This window comes from Schistocerca gregaria, chromosome 4 (assembly GCF_023897955.1).
Source record: "Schistocerca gregaria isolate iqSchGreg1 chromosome 4, iqSchGreg1.2, whole genome shotgun sequence".
NCBI classification, from domain to species: domain Eukaryota; kingdom Metazoa; phylum Arthropoda; class Insecta; order Orthoptera; family Acrididae; genus Schistocerca; species Schistocerca gregaria.
The window spans coordinates 574,636,265-574,658,688 of NC_064923.1; the positions used below are offsets into that span (position 1 = coordinate 574,636,265).

A 22,424-nucleotide genomic window follows, 5' to 3' on the forward strand; every position below is an offset into this window, starting at 1 on the left:
CTTCATGTTGTGAAACTTCCTTACTACTTATATTGAACATCTACTATAACATTGGATTTTTCTTAGCTTTACTTAAATCTGTCATCAATCCAAAGATTAATCACCACGGTGCATTATTGGGCACAGTCCTGTTGGTGGTGGTATGCTGTTGCCTTCCTGTGGCCTTTGAATTGACGTAACCAGCAACTTCTTGGGGGACCTTCAGTTTAATCTGGATTCTCTGAGCAAGGTGTGACTAAGCATTTTCACATAATCAAACATTTCCAGAGGTGAAAGAAATGTCTTCAGGGGTATAAGGGTTACATGAAGAGCTAATAACATTTTACCTTCCCATTTCAACATATTCTACATATTTGCTAATAAAAAATAAATCTGATATTTTTTAACATGTTTAATGACACTGACAGTTATACTAGCACATTTCTTTAGTAAAACACACACACACACACACACACACACACAAATGAAAACAATCATTATTGATAAAATTATTTAAATGAATTGAGAAAAAAATCTACTCACTGAGCGGTGGCAGAAAAAACACATAAAAGACTGTTGTGATTTGCAAGCTTTAGGAGCCAGTGGCTCCTTCAGGCAGAAGGGTTGAAGGGAAAGGAAGAAGGGTGGATGAAAGGACTGGAGAGGCCTAGGAGAACGTCTCTTTCCTTCTCATCCCATACGGCAAGTCTCCACGACCAGCAGTTCTGGGTGACTTTCCTGAAATCTACCCCTTTTCCTAGAGCTCTCCAGCCCTTTTCCTCCACCCTTCTTCCTTCCCCTTCAACACTTCTGCCTGAACAAGGAGCCACCGGCTCTGAAAGCTTGCAAATCACAACAGTGTTTCATGTGTGTGTTTTGCCATCACTTGGTGAGTAGATCTCTCTCTCTCTCTCTCTCTCTCTCTCTCTCTCTCTCTCTCTCTCTCTCTCTCGACTTACCCAGCGGGAAAGCGCCGGTAGACAGGCACAATAAAATAACACACAAACACACACACAAAATTACGAGCTTTCTCAACCGGCAGTTGCTTCGTCAGGAAAGAGGGAAGGAGAAGGAAAGACAAAAAGGATGTGGGTTTTAAGGGAGAGGGTAAGGAGCCATTCCAATCCCGGGAGCGGAAAGACTTACCTTAGGGGGAAAAAACGATAGGTATATAATCGCGCGCGCGCCCACACACACACACACACACACACACACACACACACACACACACACACACACACACACACATATCCATCCATACAGATGTTTGTGTGTTATTTTATTGTGCCTGTCTACCGGCACTTTCCCGCTTGGTAAGTCTTGGAATCTTTGTTTTTAATATATTTTTCCCATGTGGAAGTTTTTTTCTATATTGTGTGTGGGCGCGCGAGTATATACCTATCCTTTTTCCCCCCTAAGGTAAGTCTTTCCGCTCCTGGGAATGGAATGACTCCTTACTCTCTCCCTTAAAACCCACATCCTTTCATCTTCCCTTTTCCTTCCCTCTTTCCTGACGAAGCAGCCGCTGGTTGTGTGTGTGTGTGTTTGTGTGTTATTTTATTGTGCCTGTCTACCGGCGCTTTCCCGCCGGTTGTGAAAGCTCGAAATTTTGTGTCTGTGTGTTATTTTATTGTGCCTGTCTACCGGCACTTTCCCGCTTGGTAAGTCTTGGAATCTTTGTTTTTAATATATTTTTCCCATGTGAAAGTATATATATATTAAAAACAAAGATTCCAAGACTTACCAAGCGGGAAAGCGCCGATAGATAGGCACAATAAATAAAACACACAAACACACACACGCACACACACACAGAATTTCTAGCTTTCACAACTGACGGTTGCTACTTCAGGAAAGAGGGAAGGAGAGGGAAAGACGAAAAGATGTGGGTTTTAAGGGAGAGGGTAAGGAGTCATTCCAATCCCGGGAGCGGAAAGACTTCCCTTAGGGGGAAAAAAGGACAGGTGTACACTCGTGCACACACACACACACACACACATATCCATCCGCACATACACAGACACAAGCAGACATTTGTAAAGGCAAAGAGTTCGGGCAGAGATGTCAGTCGAGGCGGAAGTACAGAGGCAAAGAAGTTATTGAAAGACAGGTGAGGTTGAGCGGCGGCAACTTAAAATTAGCGGAGGTTGAGGCCTGGCGGATATCGAGAAGAGAGGATATACTGAAGGGCGAGTTCCCATCTCTGGAGTTCGGATAGGTTGGTGTTGGTGGGAAGTATCCAGATAACCCAGACGGTGTAACACTGTGCCAAGATGTGCTGGCCATGCACCAAGGCATATTTAGCCACAGGGTGATCCTCATTGCCAACAAACACTGTCTGCCTGTGTCCATTCATGCGAATGGACAGTTTGTTGCGGGTCATTCCCACATAGAAAGTGTCACTGTGTAGGCAGGTCAGTTGGTAAATCACGTGGGTGCTTTCACACGTGGCTCTTCCTTTGAACGTGTACACCTTCCGGGTTACAGGACTGGAGTAGGTGGTGTTGGGAGGGTGCATAGGACAGGTTTTACACCGGGGGTGGTTACAAGGGTAGGAGCCATAGGGTAGGGAAGGTAGTTTGGGGATTTCATAGGGATGAACCAAGAGGTTACAAAGATTAGGTGGACGGCGGAAAGACACTCTTGGTGGAGTGGGGAGGATTTCATGAAGGATGGATCTCATTTCGGGGCAGGATTTTAGGAAGTCGTATCCCTGCTGGAGAGCCACATTCAGAGTCTGATCCAGTCCCAGGAAGTATGCTGTCACAAGTGGGGCACTTTTAGGGTTCTTCTGTGAGATGTTCTGGGTTTGAGGGGATGAGGAAGTGGCTCTGGTTATTTGCTTCTGTACCAGGTCTGGAGGGTAGCTGCGGGATGCGAAAGCTGTTTTCAGGTTGTTGATATAATGGTTTACGGTTCAGGAGTGGAGCAGATTCGTTTGCCACAAAGGCCTAGGCTGTAGGGAATGGACCGTTTGATATGGAATGGGTGGCAGCTGTCATAATGGAGGTACTGTTGCTTGTTGGTGGGTTTGATGTGGACGGATGTGTGAAGCTGGCCATTGGACAGATGGAGGTCAACTTCAAGGAAAGTGGCATGGGATTTGGAGTAGGACCAGGTGAATCTGATGGAACCAAAGGAGTTGAGGTTGGAGAGGAAATTCAGGAGTTGTTCTTCACTGTGAGTCCAGATCATGAAGATGTCGTCAATAAATCTGTAGCAAACTTTGGGTTGGCAGGCTTGGGTTACCAAGAAGGCTTCCTCTAAGCGACCTATAAATAGGTTGGCATACGAGGGCGCCATCCTGGTACCCATGGCCGTTCCCTTTAATTGTTGGTATGTCTAGCCTTCAAAAGTGAAGAAGTTGTGGGTGAGGATGAAGCTGGCTAAGGTGATGAGGAAAGAGGTTTTAGGTATGGTGTCTTAAATAGTCTTTAAACGAAACATATACTCATTCATCATTTTCTGTAAATAACATCATGAAATAGATAATTTGGGGAAGTGGATAAAATAAAGTTGTTCAGTAACAGGCAGAAGCATCCTCTGCAAGGAAATTTTGCAGAGCAGGAACAGCCAAGAATTCAGCTCACGAGCAATGCTCTTGCACCTGTGCATAACTCTCTTGCCTGTCTGCGCACTTCCCTCATGGCCATGCCACACAGTCTTGAGTGTGAAGAGTGGCAAGTAGCGAATGCACTGCACTTAGGTGGCAGTGTAGTCACATTGCATACAACTTGATCTCATATTTGTCAACAACATTAATCACAAACAAAACAAATTTTCAGTTTTACTTATTTATTTGTGATGTGCTGGAGACATGATGTAATTTTTATCTGGCGCAGACTGTCGGCATATAGACGTACACAGGCAATTTCACAGATTTTCCCACTCTGGTTGTCACATAATCGTAACTTATTTAGTTTCATAATTGGTGACCCTTTCACGCTTATGGTGATCAAAGTATTTTATAATGTTTGCAACCTCATTGTAAAGACATGGTAATTCTTTCCAAGGAAAATAATGAAGACCTACTGGACAATTTTAACATAAAAGAACTTGTCTTTTAAACAAGAATTACATTTCAGATCAGTCAGTTCCATTGGCACGTGTACAAGGGCACTTTCAACTGGAATGGCAAAATGTCTCAAAAATAGCTTGCATATCAGATGTAAGACTGACAGTGTCCTTGAAACATTTAGAAAACTAGCCTTATAATTCTTCCACGTTCACCAAAAATCTTCAGACCTCATGTTTTCTTTAGCAGCAGTGAGTGTAGGGAAATGGATGCTGTTTTCATTTGAATTTGTTATTTTCACAAAATGATTTTCTTTTGATGCACTACTATCAAATCAGAAATAAGTTGTTTTCTCATTTTTCAGACTAGTCCACTAAAAATGAGGGGTCTGCAGTCCTATCTGGATGCTCTAATGTTTATTCTTGCTTTCCTTTTTCCTTCATTAACTAAGTAATAGCGAGTTTTAAGTAAAATAATCATTCCAGGCATCTGTTTTGACCTAAAGAAAGTACTTTGCAGTAATAAATAAAGCCTTCATACTCATCATTCATTTACATCGAAAACTGTTGCAACTGACAGCGTAATAACGCATGTTATGTCAGGAGATTTACTGTTTGTGCTACCACTTTCATCACATGCTTCATGCCTGCGTATATATAGCAAGGTGATTCCTGATGCACAGAACAACAAATCCCCTCTGTTGATCATGGTAATTTTTTGCTGTTTTCTCATAAATTAACTCTTTAAATGCTTTCTGCATAGTGTTGTAATGTCATTGCATATCACATTTGGGGTACTCATCAATTATGTGACTGCATAATAGATACTGAGAATTCAAAGGCTACTCTTCTATCATTCCCATTCATTTTTAAAGGTTTGTGATTATGGATCGCTAGTCTGCCTCCTTTTGTGCAGACAACTGGCCCTGTGAACATCCTTTGTACCACGAACAATTAGTGAAGGGGTAAACATTATTGACACCATGATTCTGCTGTTCTGAAAAATGTCATGCAGACTAAAAAAATGCTGCACCATAATGTTAAATGAGATACTGCGCTTTTCCTGACTACTTCTGAGAATGACCGAGCAAAGCCAAGACAGTAAGTGTGTTGGCCCACATGCATGCATGCAGCACACATCCTGCTCATGTATGGTTTTGTATGTTGTGGCCGGCTTTGCTGTAGAGTGTACCAGTGATGGAGTATGACTAAAATTAATCGAAACATACTGATTATTATAGCAGTTACATTCAGATGATCTTATATAAGATTGTAGCTTTGGCCATATGAGTGCTCGTTTGGGTACTTATCATATAGAGGAGATGTAGAGTGGGAGACAGGCACAGTGAAAAGACTGTTGTACATTGAAACTTTCAGCCAAAAGGCCTTCCTGTGTGAATGTGTGTGTTTTCTCTTTCGGAAGAAGGCCTTTTGGATCAAAGAAATCTAAGTAATCTTTTCGTTGTGCTTTCCAACAACTCAGTGGGTCCTCTGAATGGTGAATAACAGTCTGTCTCTTTCATAATATTGTTGTTATTCCATCCTGGACTTTACACAATTCATTCTAAATAACAAAAAATGGGAACTATAGGTCGAAATATTAACAGTATTAGAAAAAGGATAGATTGTTACCTTAAAGATGACCCTTGAGTGGCAAACAGGCACTAGTGAAGAGACTTTTATACATTATAACTTTTCGCCAAAGCCTATTGAGCAAGAACACACACACACACACACACACACACACACACACACACACACACACACACACACACACACACAAGCAAGCATGTCTGATACACATGTGACTGCTACCAGTGGCAGCTGCGGCTGTCACAGGAATAGCAATCTGGAATGGGGTGGGATAGCAGGGTACAGGAGGGGAGGGGGAAGGGGGGGGGGGGGGGAGAGAAGAGTGCTCTCTGGTGGGGCATGCAGGGCCAGATTGTGGCCTGACGAGACTGCGAGGTGCAGTGTCGGAAGGTGAAGGGGCGGGGACAGAAGGAGTACAAAAAAGGAGAGGAACATGGAAGGGAAAAGGATGGGTAGGACACAATGAGGGTAGGGGAGTGGGGGATATGAAAAGGGAGGAAGCGATACCATACAGAAGATGGAAACTGTAGTGTGTGGGGCAGTAGACCATAGCTTAAAGCCGGGATAATTTTAGGAGTGGAGAATGTGTTGTAAGGATAGCTCCCATGTGCACAGTTTAGAAAAGCTGTTAGAGGGGAGAATCAAGATGGCCCAGGTTGTGAAGCAGCCATTTAAATCAAGCCTGATATGGTCAGCTGCATATTGTGCCACAGGGTGGTCGACTGTGCTCTTGGCCACAGGTTGGTGATGACAATTTATCCTGGTGGATAGCTGTTTGGTAGTCATACCAATGTAAAAAGCTGTGCAATGGTTGCATCAGAACTGGTATATGACATGATTGCTTTCACAGGTGGCCCATCTTTTGACAAGGGTAAGGTAAGTCTGTGACAGGACTGGAATAGGAAGCGCTGGGTGGGTGGTTTAGGCAGATCTTGCACCTGTGTCTTCCACAAGGATATTATCCCTATGGCAAGGGGTTGAGATTGGGAGTGAAAAGGTTTGGGCTACGATGCTATTGAGGTTGGGTGAGTAACAATTTCACTTTAGGAAGGGTGGGAAGGATCTTTGATAGGAGGTCCCTCATTTCAAGGCATGATGATAAATCGTCAAAGCCCTGCAAATAATGTAGTTCAGTTGTTCCAGTACAGGGTTCGTATTGGGTGATGAAACCAGTCCAGGATTGGTATTGGGTGATGAAAGAGGCACTTCTTTATAATTGGCTCTTGGGGATGGTGGGAGGGTTGGGAGTGTGTGGGGAAATAGCACGGGAAATCTGCTGACAAGATCCAGGGGATAGTGCCTGTATGTGAAGGCATTTTGTAGTGACTTTCAGCATGCTGGGGAAGGGAATTCTAGTCACTGAGGATACGCTGTCCCCAGGTGGCCGTGCTCTATGGGAGGTATGGAGGGATGTTTTGGTGTGGAAGGAATGGCAGCTATTGAAATATACTTACAGTTGGTGGTTGGTGGGTTTAATGTGGGAATAGGTGTGGTGGGAGCCATAAGATAGGATATGGTCAACGTCCAGGAAGGTGGCATGCTGCATTGAGGAGGACCAGGTGACTCAGATGGGAGAGAAGGTGTTGAGGTTGTGAAGTAATGAGGATAGGGTGTCTCGGCCCTGAGTTTAGATCATCACAATGTCATCAATGAACCTGTACCAGACCAGGGATTTGGAGTTTTGCGAGGCTCGCAAACTTTCCTCTAGATGGCCCATAAACAGGTTGGCATAGGAGATTGCCACGTGGGTGCCCATGACTGTGCTGCAGATTTGTGTATATACCTTCCCTTTGATGGATAAGTAGTTATGTTGGATAAAACGAGTTAGGTGTATGAGGAATGAAGTAATGGTTTTGGAATCTGAAAGGCATTGGGAAAGGTAGTGCTAAACTGTGACAAAACCATGAGTATGGGGGGGTATTGGTGTATAAGAGAGTTGTGTCAACAGTGACTACTAGGTAATCACAAGGTAAAGGGGAGGAGATAGTGGAGAATTTTTGAAGAAGTGGTTGGTATCATTGGCATGAGAGACTATATGGATGGCAATAGGTTGGTGGTGTTGCCCAATCAGGGCTGAAATCCTTTCAGTGGGGGCACAATAACCAGCTATAATGGGATGTCGAGGATTGCTAGGTTTGTGAATTTTAGGAACAGGTAGAAGGTGGGTGTGTGGGGTGATGTTGGGGTGAGGAGGGAAATGGATTCAGTGGAGAGGTTCTGGGAGGGAGGGGCCTATGACTTTAAGCAGAGGTTGGAGGTTATGTTGGACTTCTGTGAAGGGATCACTCCAGCAGAGTTTATAGGTGGAGGAGTCACATAACTGGCAGAGGCCTCCTGCCAGGTAGTCACTGTGACTCATCACGACAGTGGTGGTGCCTTTGTCAGGGAGGATGATTAGGTCAGTATCTCTTTTCAGACTGTATTTTCCTCAGCTGAATAGTTGGTGTTCTTAGGAACTGAAAGGTTGGTGTTTTAGGTAGCGACCTGGGAGGGAAGTTGAGGTCAAATTGGAGGTAAGGAGTTGTTGGTAGGTGGCCAGGAGGTGGTTAGATGGGAGGGGAAGAGGATCACGGTCAGGTGGTGGTATTAACTGGAAGAGGCAGATTCCAGTGTTGGATTAGCTTGGCTTTGATGGAATGAATGGCGGCGAAGAAATGTTAGTGCACTTCAGGGATCAGGAGGAGGAGAGTAAGTCTTTAACAAGTTCAACGTGGTTAAATAAATGTGTAGAGCTAAAGTTCAGGTTTTTGAATTGGACCGAGGATTTTGGTAGAAAGGGTAACAACATTGTTCTGGTATTGTTTTGGCTCTGGGTTAGGAATGTTAGTAACGAGGGGATGTAGCATGTCGAAAATGTCACCTAGGCTAGATTTGGGTGCTATGAGGGGTTTGTGACGAACACTGTTGGTAGGATAGGGGTTGGGTAGTGGTGCCCCAAGGTGACAATAAGATGTCAGCAGGTTGGATAACTTCTGGAGGTGGTGTCTGGAATGCACTTCCAGGTGCTGGAGAGCACTTAATCTCCAGTTCCCGGAAGTGCATTCCTGAGTGCAGACTGATGACCGCCACTTGACTCCTGAGTGCAAACTACCACCACCTTCGCTGCCAGCATATTACACGATCCATACACAGGGTCAGTGGAGGGAGGAAGTAGTCACTGTATATATTGCACTCTGGTCCAGGATGTCAGTTAGCAGAAGTAACCTGATGATGATGATGGCACATTACACCATCGAAAATTCGGTCTACAACAACTGATCAACCTGGCTGCATGCCTGAGAGCATGTTGGACTTCTTAAAGACCTATTCTTCTTCTCCTGATCCTTGCAGTGCATTAACACTTCTGTGCCACCAATCATTCCAACCAAAGCCAACCTAAACCCGACACTGAACCCTGCATCTCTCAATTCCTACCACCATCCATCTGTGATCCCCCCACTTAACCACATCCTGGTCACCTTCTAGGAATTCCTTACCTCCAACTTGACCTCACCATCTTTCCCCAGCTCCTTCCCAAGAACACCAATATTTGAGCAGAGGAAAGGACATCTATATACAGCCTCAAAGCAGATATCCCACACCCTCATTGTGTGCTGCCTGTTCTTTCCCCTTCCTTCCTCCTCTCTTTTTCTGCTTCCTGTTTTTATTCCTCCACACCCCCACCTCCTGATGCTGTCCCTGGCTGTCTCATCAGGCCATGATCTAGGCCCTGCATACCCTGCCAAACAGCACACTTCTCTGCCCCTACCTATACCCTGCTATCCGTGCCTCTTCCCAACCCCACAGTCGCATTCCAATCAGAGCTGCCAGTGATAGCGGTTGTGTGCATGAGACAAGCTCACTGTGTGTGTGTGTGTGTGTGTGTGTGTGTGTGTGTGTGTGGGTGTGTGTGTGCGTGCGTGCGTGCGTGCGTGCGGGTGCGCGCATGCCTGCCTATGTGGGTGGGTGGGTGTGTTTTCTTTGCTGAAGAAAAGTTTGGCTGAAAGATGTAATATGTACCAGTCTTTTCATTGTGCCCGTCTGGAACTCAACAGATCATCTTTACGACATGTAGCAATCTATCCTATTCCTAATATTGTTCATTGTAAGTAACAGTTAATGTTAACTCCAAATGAATGATTGGCATGTCAATTTGAATCGCTGGGTCCTTAAAAAGGCTTCCTTGAGATATAGCGTTATCAACTTTAAATAATTCTTGCACTGCATGCTCCTGTAAAATAAGTACTATTTAACATTAGATGAGTTGTTCAGACAGTTATGTCATTAGTAGTATTGACAAAGTTGACTAAACCATATTGAGCGTACTTTTATGTACTAGCAGTCGTGTCTGCAGGTCAACATACTCAAAATGTTTCTGAGTGTAAAGCACATAGAACTAAACTTTTTGGTTAAATTATCCACATGGTGGCAGCATCTCAGTTTATTACACATCCATATGCTGAGGAATTTTATTCCTGAAGTTTCATCTGGTGAGACACCATTGATTTGTAGAAATGAGAGTGCAGAAACATTCACTATTGTCTGGTCAGATGTTTATGACTGGAAGCACGGAAACAGCAAAACTTGTGGGGAAATGTGGTTGCCACTCCAGCTTCCATACATATCCTTACATATTCCGCAGGATGTGACCAAAGTGCAAATCAATTCGCCACTATCTCTTGCAGTCCATTTTCAAGCATTGTGTTTGTGGTTAGTCAGGCTTCACATGTGAGTGTGTTTATTACAGCAAGCATAGTGACAAAAGTTATGCAATTGTCAATAGCTGTGTGTGGCTTTTTCTTCATTTCAGTAAATTATCATTATATTGGTAGCAATTTGTTTATCATTATTTTTCTTGTTTGACAGTCTATGTTAAAATATTTCTTGCAGGTTTAGGAAAATGGAAACAAATCTGCTGGTGGCAACTGATGTTCTTGAAGAGGGAATTGACATTCCTGTTTGCAACACAGTCATTATGTTTGATCCACCGAATTCTTGTCGTTCTTACATTCAGTCAAAAGGACGTGCGCGCCACAAAACCAGCAGTTATCATATTTTTGTTAGTACAAGTGATCAAAAATTTTTGGGGAAGTTCAACGTGTATAAAGCTGTTGGACATGAGATCAGTAAGGTAAGTAAGTTATTTAAACAATATTCTCACAAGGTCACAGATTATCTTGCCAGTACTTTCCTTCACAAGGCGAAGTCCTGAGTACTGCATATTGGTACACATAAACCACTGAGATATAGTCAAGCATTTGGAACTAGGAGTTCCTTCCTCAGAGAGGAAAGGTTAATGTAGAAAGGAAGCTTAGGTCACTCAAACCCGAAGGATTATAGAAACCAAACTCTTTGATGTGTAACTACCTGGGCAAGTCAGGTTGCAGTTTGAAGAAAATCAAGGACATACCACCTGCAATAGGTCACAGACGAAACACTGTGGTGTTCAAACCAACCTTCAACTTGAGAATAGCTAACATTTAATGCTCACTTCCTATTGCCGTTTTTAATTTTTCTGAGAATGTCACAATATACTTAACAATAGAGTAGCATTATTCATAATATTGGGAACAAATTCCTCTCATTTATTTTTCATCTGTATAGAGTTCACTTTTCATCTATTCTTCCTTCCTTCCTTCCTTCCTCCCTTCCTTCCCAGTGCCCTTCCATGGTTAAGATGGTACAGTGCTTCCCAAATTTGGTGAAGAATCAACTTTATCCATATGATTATAGACTGTTGTTATGAGGGGATCACCTCACCCAAAGGCATTTTTAATCTACTGGCAGAGCCCCCCTCCCCCAGTCCCGCAGCAGAGGAGGAATCCATATACTGTAATCATAGTCAAATGTGATATAATTTTTCAGAGTGTTTGCACATCATGTATCTGAGGTGATACATGGGTATCAACTGTGGTGAATGTGGAAAACAGCCTGAAAATAACATCCAAGTTGGCTGGCACACCAGCTCCCAATGTTAATCCATGAAGTGGATTTGATCCAGTGCCAGCTTGCCTCCCTGTGCCCCAAATGCAAGCACTTCAGTGCACTAGACTATCCAGGCAGATTTCCATCTCTCCATAAGATGGATATACAAAGGTTGATCATATGATGTACATGGTGGCCAAGTGCAAAGACCATTGAACAAGATGGACTCACATTTTGCATGACAGCAGTTCAGATTGCCGTACAAACATCACCATTTTGATTTTCTGATTTCCCTGAATTGTGAGATGGAACACTGGGATAGTATTTACTAAAAGGACACACTAATTTCCCCTCTCTATCTGAGCCCTTGTTTCACCTCACATGGCTTTTGTCACTGCAGAATGTTAAAATCTAATCTCCCCTCTCTGTAGTCAGCTCTAAAGAACCACTGGTCAGCCAAGTGTTACATTAAATGTTTCATTTTACGATATGTAAAATGTGCAGGGATTATATTGTCATGAAGTGTGCTGCATGCAATTTGTTCTAGCAGTTAGCATTGCTAGCTGGTATGCTGGAGGTTGTCACCTCAAATATTGGTTATTTAGTATGTATCACTTTAGAAGGTTCTTGAAATTTTGTATGTTTATAACACTGGAATATTCTGTGTTCATCTAAAGAGCAGCACACTCAATCCTAAAGGCAGTTCTGTTGTCTAAACATTAGTGTCTGTCATAAATGTGCTTTCAGTGTTAAGTGTTCTACTTCATTGATGACCCTGCTATCAGATTTGGACTTGTTTGTGGTCACAACATGATGGTGTTTGGTAGAGGCAATGGATTCTTCGAAATACCTGCATCACTGTGCTTCCAATTAAGCAGTGTTATAACCATCATCTACAAGCACAGAAACCAGAATGCAAGATGTAAATCATTCCCAAGGTCTGTATATTCAGGTGGGTACTGGAATCCAAGTTGGATTGACATCGGGCATCAAGAATTGTTTTCTGGAGATGCTGGTCAGGATCTGATGAATGACTTAAAGGATTCAACTGAATCGTCAAATTCATCAGGTGGAATGATATTGTGTTTTGAAAATGTGTACTTTTACTTGGACAACACAACCCAGCAGTGGTTAGAGAACAAAGAAGAGAAGTGTGATAGCTGGGAACAAATTCCAGGCCAAATTAAAGAAAACATGTGATGATAATCAGCAGCAAGTCTGCTTAGCAGAAGAAAAATTGAAGAATAGGGCCTGGCATTGTGGGGAAATATTTTGGCCCTGTGCAATATTGTGAACCCAAATAAGACAGAAGGCAACAAAGCTCACTCTTGATGAAAGGGAATCATCAGATGGTGCCAGTCACTCAAGGGAATGCAACAGAGAAGAGCTGGACCAAACTTGTGTAACTTAACTCCCCAATGTGGCCCTTATGGCAGGGTGAAAGATCACCATGACCATACCTCAGTCATAGACCACATCATAAGAGAAGAGATACAGCGGTTTCTTCCAGCCAGAAATGTCAGGCGGTTGAGGAAAAGATGTACCAGTCTCCAACATGAGTTGAACACTCCATGAAGAATAGACTTAGCCAACTCAGATTTATGATGTAGCTGTCAAACTACAACTTGGCATGTGACCAATGGAGATATGATCAACTCCTGCACTAAGTATAATGCCCCACAGAACAACAGACATTTGTAGAACTTAGGACAACACCCAGGTATGTTTCCACTGTGTATGCCCTGGACTCGTATGATTGTGCAAAAAAAGAAGTTACGATGTCTACTACACCACAACACAACAACAATCACAACAGTCCTATTCATGCTACTTGACTGCAGCCTGTGGGATGAAGCCCATTGCCATTCCCTTGACAAAGTTGCTCCCCAGGACATTCCAGCCATTGCACATCACTGTACTGTAGTACAAAGTGCTGAATACAGAAAAGCTAAGCAAGGCAACCTTCTATATATGTGAAGCTGCTGCAGATGATAATTCTTCCCGGACAATGTTTACTGACATCTCAAAAAATCTCGCGGGCATCATCATCGATGGCCATCCTGTCCAGGTGCTGGTAGACTCAAGGCGCTTCCTTTTTTAAAATTTTGGATGCCTATCACCATCAGCTAAAGAAGACTGTGTTCTGTAATAAGAAAGTGATTTTGCTGAAGGTTGCAAATGGGAAATACACCCAGTCAACAGCTCTTTCAAATTTGTCGTTTTAACAGAATTTAGTCTTAATGCTGTTTTTGGATGGGGCTTCTTGCAGGCTTCACAACCATTCATAGATTGTGGAATATCATAGCTCCAGACTATCAAAAGGCACTCCTTTAAGCATACAGAACAGAAATTTCTCTGGGTGGTTGTTTGCCATTGAAGTCATTGTTATCCAACTATTGTCAACAGGATGAGTTTGTTGTTAGTCTAGATGCTGAATTAAATGCTAAGGTTTTTGTAGATTACAAAAAGCTACTCAGCCTCACTAAAGAAACCTACATACTAGTGATGATAAAAAAATTGCAATGGCCAAGGACAATGTGGGGTGACAGGTTATCACAAGTGGCCACAACTCGTCGCTAAATGTATGTGTGTAGGAACAGCTGAACCAGTCGAACATGGGCATCTCTGTGCCACTGATGAAGAATTGTACAATGAAGAAAGGTACTTTTGGACTGCCAGTAGGATCTAGCCTGACCAAGAAACAACTTGGGTGAGTGTAGGTTGTTCTGTGACAGTTTTCAGATGCCTTCAAATCCAGAGCGGAGAAATGACAGACCACGCTGTCCGTGGTAAAGCAAAATATGAACACTGGGGATCATCCACTAATTAGCCAGCACTCATATGTCACAAGCTGAGTGACACGCAATTAGAGAGGAAATGGAAAATATGATTAAAGATGGTGACATTAACATTCAGAGAGTGTATGGTTCTCCGATCCATGTGAAGAAGTATGACAGACATACGGTGTTCCTGTGCCAACTACTGACAACAACATAGTTACAGAAAAATATGTGTACCCATTGTTGCTCCTGTTTGAAAGGAGCAAAGTATTTCTCAGTAATAGATGTCAAGAAGGCTACTGGCATGGCAAGTGGAGGTTGATGAAATTGATTCAGCAGAAAGACTGCCTTTACATATGAGTTATATTTTGTGGACTGTGCAATGCTCCATACACCTTTGAACATGCGAGAGACAACCTGCTTCGCCACCTTAATGGATGACGTGTTTTTGCAATCTCAATGATGTTGTCTTCTTTTAAAGACATTCGAAGAACATATAAGTTGCTCGACAACAGTGTTGATGTTTTTCACACTGGAGGCCACAACCTGAATCTGAAGAAGTCACTCTTAGTGAATGCAATGAAATCTGTCACAGGCTAGTGAAAAATAAGAGCAATCACAGTGTTCCGAGTTCAGCACATTCATGATGTGAGAAGTTTTCTTGGTATATGCGTACACTACTGGTGATACATAAAGGATTTCTGTACCAAGGTATGTCCCTTGCAAGAATTACTGCTGGGAGATGCAAATTTTTCAGGAATGAGGTGCAAGAAAGATCCTTCCTTACCCTTAGGAAGGCAATAATCCAGACGTAACATTGTATTATGAGAATGCTGTGACATCGCACCAACACTAGGGATTGTTGTATAGGTGCAGTTCTAGTGCAAATTCAGGAGGTTGCTGGAAAGGTTATAGTTTATGCTTCCTCAGTACTCTTACAATCATAGATGAACTGCTCTACAATCAAAGAAGAGTGCCTTTCAGTTGTCAGGGCTGTCAGTAAGTTCCAGGTGTACGAGGTGTGACCAAAAAGCAATGACGATTTGTAGTTTTCTTATGAATCTTTATTTGTTCATCAACATCAACTTTGTCCCATTCAGAGTAATCCCACACAGATGTAATACACTTTTGCCAGTGCTTTTTCCAATCTTTGAAGCATTTCTGGAACTCACTTTTCGTTATGTTGTCCAGCTCCTTCAGCGCTACTGTTTTTACGGCAACAACAGTGGCAAAATGATGTACTTTCATTGTTCACCTCACCCTCGGGAATAGAAAGAAGTTGCAGAGGGTTGTCTGGCTAGTGCAGTGGATTTTTTTTTTTTGCCAAAAAACCACAAATAAGCAAGCATTGAGGTGTGAGTGGAAGCATTATCATGATGCAATTTCCACTGGTGATTTTGCCACAATTTTGGTCGTTACTTTGGATTGTTTCATGCATATAGCGCATAACTTGCAGGTAGTATGCCTTACTGACCGTACAATTATAAGACAGGAACTCGTGATGCACTATCATTTTGGAATGGAAGAAAACAACGATAAGAACTTCAAATGTGATTAAACTTGTCAAATTGTTTTCAGTCTTGGTTCTTCGTCTTCGTTTGAATGTCATACCTTTATACCCGTGTTTCATGACCTATTATGACCTCCTTCAAAAGTTCTGAATCATTGTTGACTTTATTTGGTAATTCGTGAGCGATGTCTACACAATGTCGTTTTTAGTTGAAATTATACTGTTTTGGAACAAATTTTGCAGCTACACATGTCATGCCTAAAACATCCCAATAAATTACTTGGCATGAACCAAAGGAATGCTAACACTTTCAGCAACCTCTCTGGTCATGATTTGGCAATTTTCAGGAACTGTTTTCTTTACTTCTTCCACATTTTCATCAGTCATTGGTGTACTAGGGCATCCAAAGAGATTGTCATCTTCAGTGTCTTCTCGATTTTCTATGAAACGTTTATACCACTCATAAACTTTTGTCTTACTCATAGTCAATTCACAGAAAGCCACAGTCAAGTTCCGAATGCAGTCCTGTACTTTATTCCATTTTGCAAGCAAAATTTAATGCAAATTCTTTGATCCATCTCTCTTAAAAGTGTAAATTCACTGAGCACTCGAAAACACACATAACCTGAAACTTCCTGGCAAACTGAAAATTTGTGCCGGACCGACACTCAAACTCGGGATCTGTGCCTTTCGCAGGCAAGTGTTCTATTAACTAAGCTAATCAAGCATGACTGGCAACCCTGTCCTCACAGTTCTACTTCTGCCAGTACCCCATCTCCTACCTTCCAAGCTTCACAGAAGCTCTCCTGTGAAACTTGCAAGACTAGTACTCCTGGAAGAAAGGATATTGCAGACATATAACTTAGCCACCACCTGGGCGAATTGTTTCCAGAATGAATTTTCACTCTGCAATGGAGTGTGTGCTGATTTGAGACTTCCTGGTAGGAGATGAGGTACTGGCGGAAGTAGAGTTGTGAGAATAGGTTGTGTGTTGTGCTTGGGTAGCTCAGTTGGTAGAGCATTGGCATACGAAAGGCAAGGGTCCTGAGTTTGAGTGTCGGTCTGGGTCATAGTTTTAAACTGCCAGGAATTTCCATTTCAGCGCATACTCTGCTACAGAGTGAAAATTCATTCTGGCACATATAACCTTTTCTATCGTCAACAGTAAGCTAAATATTCAAATAGCCGAAAATGCACACATACATCAGGAACATGTGTACCAACAAAATAAAAAAAAGTTGAAATTCGGATGTACAAAGCCCGCAGAATTAAAAGATTTTTGTTACATTTTGACCATACCTTGTATTTATTTAACAAACAGTTCACTGTTGTGATGGACCACCATTCTGTATGCTGACTGCCAAGCATAAAGGTTCAATCAGGTTGACTAGTGAGGTGGGCGCCAAGTTCCATGTGCAGAAGTGCCATTCCTCCAGATTGGAATTGAACTCTTATAAGGTTCTCACAGTCAGTAAATGTGAATCAATGGAAAAATAACCTGCATTCACTACTTCACCTGTTATGCTGCCACCAAAGCTGAGCTGACTGGCAAAGCTCTTGGAATTGCAAAGTTCCTTGTATAAGACATTATTTTGAAGCCATTCGTGTCCTGTATGATGATCTCTGATTGAGTAAGGTTTTTCCCATTGAGACTAGTACCAGAGGTAATTTCACACTGCAACATCAACCGCAGCATGACAACTGCTTACCATCCACAGATGAGTGGTATGCTCTCAGTGTGTATTGATGTTGAACAAAGACTGGGATACATTACTGCCTGCTGTGACTTCCACATATTCCACAGTGATGCAACACACTACAGGCTTCATCCCATTCAATCTACTCCACGGTCACAAGGCAGAAACAACAATAATTACACTATTCCTGTTTCAGTTAGACTATACTCAGGATGACTTACGTGAAATTCCATATCACCAGGACCAAAAAAAAAAACAAGATAGCTGGCTCACATATGGTCCATGGATGCCCAGAAGAAGGGACAAAAGCACAATAATGCCAGGTACACGCCAGTGGTAGATTGCCCAGGAGACTTGGTATAAATTTTTACACCTGTGCAGACAGTGAGACTCTAGGAGAAATGATTAAAATGCTACTTAGGGCTGTATTGTATCTTTCGTTGCTTTTCAGTTGCCACATTTAAAGTTAGGGGCTATGCACATTAATCAAGAAAACAAAAATGCAGAGATGCTGTCCATGTCCTCCATATGAAGCCCTGCTACAGTCTTGAAGTTCACATCAATGATGGAGGCTTCTCATTGAAGGAAACCAAAGGGTCATTCAATGATGATGAAGCTTCAAATGGAAAGGCTACCTTTGACACTCATCACAGTAAAGTGGATGTCAGGACATGGCGCGAATGTGAGAAACCTCCAGTGCTGCCATACAGAGGACCCTGACAAGATCTGTATCTAGGATTCTGTAGTCAACTCCAGTAAGACTTTCTGAAACAGCAATTGTTTTCCATTTTTAAGTGTTGAACTCATTGATGACTCTGCTTTCAGATCCGTACTTGATGATGGATTTTTATTTTTTTATTTTACTGTATGGTGTAGGTTAAGATTTTTTGAAATTGCTACTTATCAGCATTTTGCCAGCATTGGTGGTGAAAATACCACCAAATTCATCTAAAAAATACAGACAAAAATAAAAGATAATATTAATAAGTAAATATCACATAACTAAATAAATTTTGGCTTTGCACTGACACTCCAATAACCTAATATATAAAATACAGTAATGAATACAAATGCTTGTATACGTGTGATTTTACATAATAGTTTACCCAAGTATCATTCAATCAATTGCACCAGCAATGACGAATAAGTGTAGGTAAGAGTCTCATAACATTTCATAAACAGTAAATACCCCCCCCCCCCCCCCAAAAAAAAATCAGTTTATACAAATATTCACATAAAATCTTTTCAATAGTTCAATAAACAAGTAGCACTCCTCAGAGTAGTTGACAGTTCCAACAGTAGCACCCAGCAATGGTCAACAGGTGCAAATAGCAGTCTCATAACATTTTATCAGCAGTATTTAAACAGCTCCAACAGTGGCACCCAGCAATGGCGAGCAGGTGCAGACACCAACAAGTGACATCATCACAGTAGAAGCAGTTCCATCAGTGGCACCGAGCAATGTTGAACAGGTGCAGACACCAACAAGTGACATCATTTCAGTAGAAGCAGTTCCATCAGTGGCACCCAGCAATGTTGAACAGGTGCAGTTAACAGTCCATACTATTCACTATCACTAATTAGACAGTTCATAGTTCCTCAGCAGTAATTAAACATTTCCAAGTGGCACCCACCAATGTTAATACGTGTAAGCACGAACAACAGTTTGAATGTACACACAATTGCTTTTACAAAATTACTATCAATGCTCTTACACTAAACATACAAATTATAATAAACACACAAATGATATCATATAATTGTGATATTACTATTACAAATACACAAATATCAGTAAACCTATAATATTTATGGATGTCAGTGCAAGCCACAACAAACAAGTAAAAAAAATATTTAGGAGGTAGGTCGGTACCAATTATTTGGGATTAGGAAAGGAAAACAGACAAAACACACTCACTCATCTTTTTAATTGAATAGTGTTAACTGTGTAAATGCAATTCTGTCAAAAATTTGATGTTCAACATGTGTATCAAGTAGCAGTGGCAGCAATGTATAACAGTCAATAATAGTTAGTCAACGTCATAGTCATCATGTCTAGACCAATGTAAAAAAAGGGTAATGCTTATTGATTTAACAAAGCGCGTGTGTAGACAATCTTCCTTCTACTTGAGTGTTCTAGTCTGCCATCTGCATCCTCATTGTTCCATATAAACCAACAAAAAAAGTATGCTCCTCATTTGCTTCACCTCTTATCCACCAAAACTCCAATAATCATCAGCATCACATAATCTTAATACTTCAACAATACCTCTTACGTCGATACACATAAACCTTATCATCAATATCATTTACCTTAAAACTCTTGTCCACCAAAACGCCAATAATCATCAACTTCACACAATCTCAATACCTCAATAATACCTCTTCAATACGACGATACATATAAACCTTATCACCAATATCATTTCACTTGCATAACAACTCTTTCCTCTAGTCAGTCTCCTTGAACAAGTACAGATAAAATCCTAGTGCAAACTTCAATTCATCATCCCATACAATCCGAAGACACAATGTCCACACACAACCTCTGTGTAATCCATCTGACCCAAATCTTCTACTCATTATGAATTATAAAATACATTTTGGTTACCTTGTCCATCATTAAATAAAAGAAATGCATACATGACCTCTAACAGCCTTTAGTTTGAATAACTTTCAGTAAGTACGAGTACGGAGTGTGAATGATCGTAATGTTTCACAGTGTGCACACCACTTCAAGAGTCATGGCAAAACAGAAGCAAACATGTGGAGTATTTCTTGTGTCAAGTGTCACTTAGCTATTTCAATTGCTCACAAAGAATGCAGTGTAATAACTGTCAATGGTCTAAACCTAGTGTTGGTATGTCATATCATTAGCTTCCTTCCCATTAGCATATATTTATAGAGCTTCCATAAAACCTCCAGCTCATGTGACTTCAATGAATTTTCTTGTACCAATGTCGTTTGTAGAATTATAGTAGTTCATTTTCTTATCTTAAAATATAAGGCACTGAGCTTAAGCGAAACATGCAGTAGCAAGTAAATGTATCAGTAGAAAACATAATGTCAACAAGTGGATGTAGCACAATCCCTATAATGAGGCTCTGCCAAGCGAACAATCTATAATTAATACCATGTGTGACCAAAACTCCATGTTCGTACACCGTATATCAGCGTTTCTATATACCAAATTAAAGAGTAGTTATGACAACAAAACAGAAATGTGTAAATATGCAATCCATACGCAAAGCAGCAAAGCATCATAAGCAAATAAATGTTCATATGTAATCTTAATAAGTAAAAACATGAAGGCGCAAGCAGATAAGTCACAAAGTATAACTTACGTACATAACCATATCAGCACAACTAATCAGGTGACAATTATAATTTAAATAAATAAGCACAGCAGGCACATAATTAAAAAAAAAGTGACATCAGTGAAAAAGCAGTGCAGCCAAGCGATGCATAATATACATAAGTAACAACCCTGTTCATTAATCAATCATTGTCAAAATCAGTTAACACAAAGTATAAATCACGTAATCCCGAGCAAAAAATTACGTCTAAAGTATGTACCTAAGTGAAAATATGTTACCTGAAAAATAAACTCAATTAATAGTTACCTTTTTAGTTTATAACTTTCTTCTTCTAAATTACATTCTTCCTGAAATTTTCTTGATATCAAGTCCTCTTAACGTCGGACACACACACAGAATTTACCTGAAGTTCTTAAATATTTTATACAACTGTATCTTGAAAAAAACTGAACGTTAATAACATAATTTATCAAGTCACTATAGCTTAATACTGAATTTAATCGGAGAAATTAAACTGTGTATTTGCTTACGGCTGTCAGTGCATTTGCACTGAGCGCTTGGTCAGCTGTAAATACGCGTGACATAGGAAGTAATTGTTTGCGGTCAATGACTGCCTTGTGCGGCGTGCAGACTTGACTGTTGCTTTGAGTTTGTGATGCCGCCAGAACATGTTTATGTATAACTGTTAGTTTCTCAAAGTATGTCATTCCACAAAAATTTTAACATTCGATATATTATGTATTCCCTTAGAGTGCCGAGATTTAAGAGTTTCTACTTCGACAATGTTATCATGAATAATTTTGCGAACTCTATATGGACCATTATAAAGCAGAACAAATTTGCGACATAAGCCTTTTCCTTTGTGAGACAAACGGTGAGACTTAATTAACACCTTTTGACCAACTGACAAGGTTTTTAAACGACCAGGACGTTTAGCTGCTTTCTCTCTTCTAGCAGCCAAAGATGCAATATTTTGTAGAGCCAGGTTGACAACTTCAGAATGCCGCAGTTTCCGTGAAGGCGGAAAAGGAACGATTTCAGAAATGCGATTTGTCAGTCCTTTATTTTTTAATATCAATATAAGCAGTAAAAAAGTTGAATCATTAGGGAGTTCATTCAAAATATTTTGATAAATATGAAGATACTGATCCCACATTCTGTGATTCTGATGACAATAAAGTCGACACAATTTATTGATTTCCTTCATCCACTTCTCTGAAGCGTTAGATTGAGGGTGAAAAAGTGAAATGAAAATTGGTTTAATCTTACGACACCGTAGAATACGAAGCCAAATTTTAGAGTGGAACTGTGATCCATTATCTGATATAACCTTATCAACATGACCCACTTTCTTAAGAAAATGTTTGATGAAAGCATTAGATACTAAATGAGCTGTTGCTTTGCGTAAAGGTGTGCAACACACATATTTTTTTGTCAATTCCACTGCTACCAAAATGTACGCAAAACCATTAGAAGAACAAACCACTGGACCGAACAAATTGACTGCAGCCATCTCCTTTAATTTCGCTGGAATGATAGGAAACAACGGTGCTCTGTGAGAAATAGTTGGCGGCTTAGCCTTTTGACATAATTTGCATTTGGCAAGAACAGATTGAATACGTTTTTCCAT

At 41.1% G+C, this 22,424-nt stretch overlaps 1 protein-coding gene across 2 annotated transcripts in view; it reads left to right on the top strand.

The window, feature by feature from the left end:
• The window catches only part of LOC126365926 (endoribonuclease Dicer-like), a 401,671-nt gene that overhangs the window by 141,534 nt on the left and 237,713 nt on the right, over nt 1-22,424 (top strand). For both annotated transcript variants that reach the window (XM_050008684.1, XM_050008683.1), the window contains exon 9: nt 10,456-10,696. In XM_050008684.1, coding sequence (XP_049864641.1) covers nt 10,456-10,696 — 241 coding nt within the window. The remainder of the gene's footprint in view (nt 1-10,455; nt 10,697-22,424) is intronic.